The sequence below is a fragment of the Euleptes europaea genome, chromosome 2 (assembly GCF_029931775.1).
Source record: "Euleptes europaea isolate rEulEur1 chromosome 2, rEulEur1.hap1, whole genome shotgun sequence".
Lineage (NCBI taxonomy): Eukaryota > Metazoa > Chordata > Lepidosauria > Squamata > Sphaerodactylidae > Euleptes > Euleptes europaea.
This window is the reverse complement of record NC_079313.1, coordinates 83,029,478-83,035,302: the sequence shown is the minus strand read 5'-3', so window position 1 is coordinate 83,035,302 and position 5,825 is coordinate 83,029,478. Positions and strand designations below refer to the sequence as shown.

General features: G+C 46.0%; 1 protein-coding gene across 1 annotated transcript; it reads left to right on the top strand.

Moving 5' to 3' along the window:
* Nucleotides 1-1,442: 1,442 nt before the first annotated feature.
* CLPS (colipase) lies at nt 1,443-5,825 on the top strand. The gene is made up of 3 exons (XM_056844811.1): nt 1,443-1,526; nt 3,688-3,810; nt 5,673-5,825. Exons 1-3 carry the CDS (start codon nt 1,443-1,445, stop codon nt 5,823-5,825), a joined length of 360 nt encoding a protein of 119 aa, XP_056700789.1.

Sequence of the window (5,825 nt, the reverse complement as noted above, 5' to 3'; positions counted from 1 at the left end):
ATAACACTTGCTGCTATACTCAGCCACTTTTCATGATGTTGACAGCCGTGATAGACTTGTTGGATAAAAGCACCGTGAAATGAGTAATGAGGAAAGATTCTAAATCCTCCAGTACACTCTGTTGTTTTTACTTAGAGCTACATAACCCTTGCATCTGGTGGTATAAGCCACCCCCATCCTCAGAAGATAGGAGAGGGCTTGTAATACCCTCTGAATGAATCCTCTAACTAAGGGGTGTCAAACATAAGGCCCCTTGAGAGCTCTTATCCTGCCCGCGAACCAACCGAGGCAGCCACACACCCACACCCACACTCAATCTGGGCTGGTGAGGCATGGGCCGGCCTGACCATGTGACATTTATATCATACCGGCCCTCGCAACAATTGAGTCTGACACCCCTGTTCTAACTCTTTCCAAGAAGATAAAGCTTAAGGAAAAGGATCAGAGACTCGCAGTTCTTTTGCATGGACACACACACAAGATTCAAAAGCTGCAAGTAGTCTGTGGTGCCAAAATAAATGGGAGGCATGCTGACTCCCATGCCTCTTCCTGAGGAAGCTACACTGAGTTGTCACGAAATGGGACATCTTGGATTGGAACATGGGGGACTGGAAGGTAGGATGCTGGACCTGAACAGCAGGAGGAGAGACTGGAGAGGCTGAGCCAGCTTGCTTAGATTTATGCTGGAGTCAGCAGCTGGAGCTAGAATCTGCCTTGCCTTGCAGTACCTCCCCCTTCCCATGATAGTGCTTGGTAATCTCCAGCCCGTGGATTTCTTTACAAAGATTCAGAGAACTTCCACATTTGGCAACATTTTTGCAATCGGTCAGGTATATTCTCTTCAATGAATGTAGCTTTGCATAGTACCCATTGTCTATTGGGGAAGCTGGGGTAACATACAGGATATTAGAACACTCCACTAGTACATTTCCCCTTGAACTTTGGGTGTCTGCACAGGCCAGGCTGTAGAATTTCCCTGCTCTGCCACTGAAGTCTTAGCAAGGATAAATTAGTTTCAGCAGCTTTACACTGTTGTTGTTGTTGGGTGGGTGCGGGGGAGTTGCAGGATGCAGGCATAGGAACAACCACACCATTGAACCATCTGCTGAACACAACCCATCTCCACTCCAAACTCCCACTGAGTTCAATGGGATGCGCTTCCAAGTATGTGTGCATGAAACCTGGAGCACTGGCCTTTGCAAATCCGTTGAAGTCAATGGGATGAGAAGCATTACTTCTGCTGCTTACCTTTTAAGCTCTTTTATGACCTTGAGAGGGTTGTTTTCACCCTGACTTTTGTAATCACCGGGACATGTGTTCATATGCTATTGGAAGGCGGAGTTCATGTGACTTTGCTGGCAATCTTTATAAGTTTCCAGCAGACCAATAATTCTTCTCCTGAGAGCATCAGATGTACTGATTCAGTGGACACCTGAGAAAGCATGGAAAGGGTTTTGATTTTGCTGCTGCTTCCACTTGCCTTGGCAGAGCCCATTCCTAGCCAAAAGGGATTAATCTTCAATCTGGTAAGAGAGAACTATTACCATGCAATCAATCCTAAGAACGTTTTGCTGGGAGTAAGCCCACTGTATGGACCTGAGTTAGAAAGTGCAAAAAACCCCAGGAACATCAGAAATTAAGAAGGGGGGGGGGAAACCAATACATAGATTACATAGACCAAAAAACAAAAACAAAACAACAATAACAAAAATTACATAGACCAAAGAAAAAGACCGTTCTTTCAGAGACATTTTGATACTCCAGCTTGCTACAGGAATAGGAGACCCGAACAAAAAGGAGGAGGATTTTGCTTGGAACTTTGCAGTGCTCAAGGGTATCAACATGAAAAACAAGGTGCACAAGGTACAATTCTAGCTATACGGGGAAACAAAATATTTGTAGAGCTAGTTTATGTAGACATCAGTATGTCAGAGTGTTGGTTTATTATACATTACATTTAGCAGAGTAAATAATAACAGATGCTAGTGTTAGCTTAAACATAAAGATTTATTCCTTCGCTTACAAACTAGACACAACTCCTACACGATGGAAAAGCTAAACCCATAGGGTGCCACTATTCCCCCCACTGGGGAAACCAATGTGTAGTCATCACTATGTATAAGTTTCCCCAGTGGAGCAAGTAGCAGCTCCCTGGGGCCATTTCGGGTTGAAAAAACAGCACAGGGTGGGGCAGCTTAAGCCCTTTATTTCTGTATGCTTTGGGCCTGGGGAGGGGCTGTGGCTCAGTGGTAGAGCATCTGCTTGGCATGCAGAAGGTCCCAGGTTCAATCCCCGCATCACCAGTTAAAGGGACTAGGCAAGTAGGTGATGTAAAAGACCTCTACCTGAGACCCTGGAGAGCCACTGCTGATCTGAGTAGACAATACTGACTTTGGTGGACCAAGGGTCTGATTCAGTAGAAGGCAGCTTCATGTGTTCATGTATGTTGAATTAGCCCCCACATGCATGGGAATTAAGTTCCAAGCAGGAAACTCCCAAAACCCATCTGTCAAAAATCAATGAAGGGGACATAATGAACTTTGTAATGTGCAAATGCCCTGAATAGATCACAGTACCCCCAAGGGTTTTGTCAGAGTTCTAATGGGATCAAGGCAAACCACACACACTAGTGGTTCAATTTATGAATCAAATTAGTTTCAGCACAATAGCACACTACGCTAGCAACGGTATGCACATATATTGTATTACCTTACTCAGGACATCATTGGCACCAAGTGAGAGTTACAAGGTCACCAGCCATTTATTTCATTGGAAGGGGGCACAAATGAAGTTTAGATCTTCCCAAGGATGGCACGGTTTCCTGGACTGGGGTTTCTATGAATTTCCTCTACTCTTAGAAGATGTCTTAGCAATGCAAATAAAAACAACTGCTGGGGGTACTCAGCTATGAAGGCCGGCCTTCGCCCTCAAACCAGGCTTTGGTCTGGGGAGCCTTGGGTTGTATGACTGGGGGTGCTTCAAAGTTTATTTGGGGAGCAGCTCCCCCAATTTAATTTCTCCTAGGAGCACCCCAATTTGGAGCAGTTAAAGCAAAAACCAGGCTTTAGACAGTGGAACAACCCAAGTCCCCTTGTAGGACACAGTCCCATGAATTTGGGGGTGCATGATTTATGATAGGCCAAAGCTTATTTGGGAGCTGCCAAGCTTTTAAGTAAGATCAATATTTGTGGTTGGATTTGCAAATAAGGAACTAGAAAGTGCAAACAAGGAATTAGTATCCAGTCTTGTGATTCCCCAGGGTATAAGAAGCTCTTAACAGCCTGAAGAAAGGTTGCTTATACTATATTTCAAAGCAGTTGGGGTTTGCATCCTGATGCCCTAAAAAGGGCAAGTGAAAGCTAGTTTGGGGAATAGTAGGGCCCACCTGGGTCTGAGGTGCCAAAGGGTTATATAACAAGAAGTTTTCCTTTATATAAAACATAATTGAATTATGACAATAAATTAACTAACTTTCCAAATGCCAAGTGTTAAAACCAGGATATCAACAGTTGCTGTAATGGCATGCTGCTGATAAATTGGTCGCTACATCCAAACATTAAAACAGTTGATGGCATTCCTACTAACTAAAAACAATCTCACAAATCCACCTGGGAGATGAAAGAAGCAAGGCGCGCGCACACACCTCTCCTATGGATTGCATCTAATTTAACTGTGTTTTTGTTATAGGCTAATGGAGAATTATGTCTCCGGAGTGAGCAGTGCACAAGCAGATGTTGCCACAGGGCTAGTGGGTTAAGTCTGGCTCGTTGTGCAAATAAAGCAGCTGAGAACCAGGAGTGTTCCCTTAAGGTAGGTGGCATTTTCTGTGGCTTAGCACTTGTTGACTGATAGTTCTGCCGGCCTTCAACACTGAAGAAACCTGGTAGAAATACCAAAGGGCATTTAAGACAAAAAAGGAAGGCAATAGGGTTACCAACCTCATAGTGGAGCCTGGAGTTTTCCTGGAACTACAACTGTTCTTCAGATTATAGAGATCAGTGCTTTAAGAAATAGCAGTTTACCATAGTGTCCAGGAGAAATGGAAGTCGTAGAGTGGGTACAGAAGTTGGATGCTCTAGGACTTCTACTTCTCTTATGGTGTACCACAGAGACTAGGTAAAACTGATTGATTTTTGCCTAAGAAGACACTAAAGGCTGCCTGGGAGCTGAGAGAGGGATGGAATTGCAGTTGGGGGAAAAAATTCGGTACAATTCGGATCCGGCAAAATCCCGTTTTGATCCAGGAAATGCTGATGTCCGAACTCCCCTGCTTCGGTTCCATGGAATCCAGCACGATATTTGAGTTCGGGGGAAAATTTCGGCTGAATAACCCGCCCCCCTTCCCGGGGCACCCAGGAAAGCGGGCAGGTGGCTCTTTGAACTGCAACGTGCTGCCAGCCCAGGCAGTGGGGAGCAGTTCAAAAACCCACCTCCCCCTTCCAGGGAGTCCCTGGAAGGGGAGCAGTGGGGTGTTTAAACTGCTCCACGCTGCCAGCCCGGGACTCCCTGGAAGGGGGGCGGTAGGTCTTTGAACTGCTCCCCGCTGCCTGGGCTGGCAGCATGGAGCAGTTTAAACACCCCACCGCCCCCCTTCCTGGGGCTCCTGGGAAAGCGGGCAGCTGGCTCTTTGAACTGCTCCATGCTGCCATGCCTGGTAGCGCAGAGCAGTTCGAAGAGCCAGCCGCCCGCTTTCCTGGGAGCCCCAGGAAGGGGGGCGAGGGGGGCTTTGAACTGCTCTGCTGAGATTGGGGGGGGGAGATTGGGGGGGAGGGAAGGCGATCCTGTCCCCCGCAAGCTTGCCTTCCAGAGAGCTCTTTAAAGGCGGGAAAAGGCAGGTTTGGGGTTTCCCGCCTTTTTTGCGGTTCGGCTCCATCTGAACTGAAAACCGCCGGATCAGGTGAAATACGGCAGTTTTCCAGTTCGGATGGAACCGAATCGACAGCCCTAGCTGGCATTCTCCTATGAGCCATCACAGTAGATTTTTCTCCTTAACATTAAGAAAAACTTGAAGAAGATTTTGAGGTCTTTTTTAGCTTGAGTGGAACATAACTAGATAAACAGCCAGTTATTCCAACACAAATATTTAGGATCAAAGGATTAGTGTGACATATGGAACATATGCATACAAGAGCCTACAAGTGATGTAAGGTGGGAGAAAAAAGAGGGAGGGGAGTCATGTGAAGTAAGGAATATAAATTTAAAATTTGAATGTTGGTGGGGGAAGTGACATCACAGGAAGGGGTGGAGTTGAAGGACCTGCCATTTGACCTAGATTTGACATCAGAGGATATACCAGTACCTGCTGAGTTCCCTCCCTGGCACTACCTCTAAATCTCCAGGAATTTTCCAAGCCAAGAGATGTGTAATTAGATCAGGGAAGATTCAGCAGTGAATGCTATCCAAGGAGCAGAACTGAAGATCCTAGGCTCAATCTCTAATTAAAGCTTCTCAGGTAGCCAAGCTGGGAAAGGCATTTATTCATTTATTAGATTAATACCCCACCCTCCCCAGCACAGATAGGCTCAAGATCATGGAAAACCACAGCCAGTTGGAACTAACAGTACCAGGGGGTGCTGTGTGGTGTCTGAGGTTTGCAGAATGGAGGAGATGCATATCAGTTTTAACACTGGAAAAGGAGTGTGCTCTAATCTATATCTTTGTCTCCCCTGCAGCATTTTCTCTATGGGGTGTACTACAAGTGTCCCTGTGAGAATGGCTTATCTTGTGATGCTGACAGAACAATCGTGGGGAGCATCACCAACACAGACTATGGCATCTGCCAGGACCCAGCAAAACGATACAAAATCAATGAGGAAGACCATTAA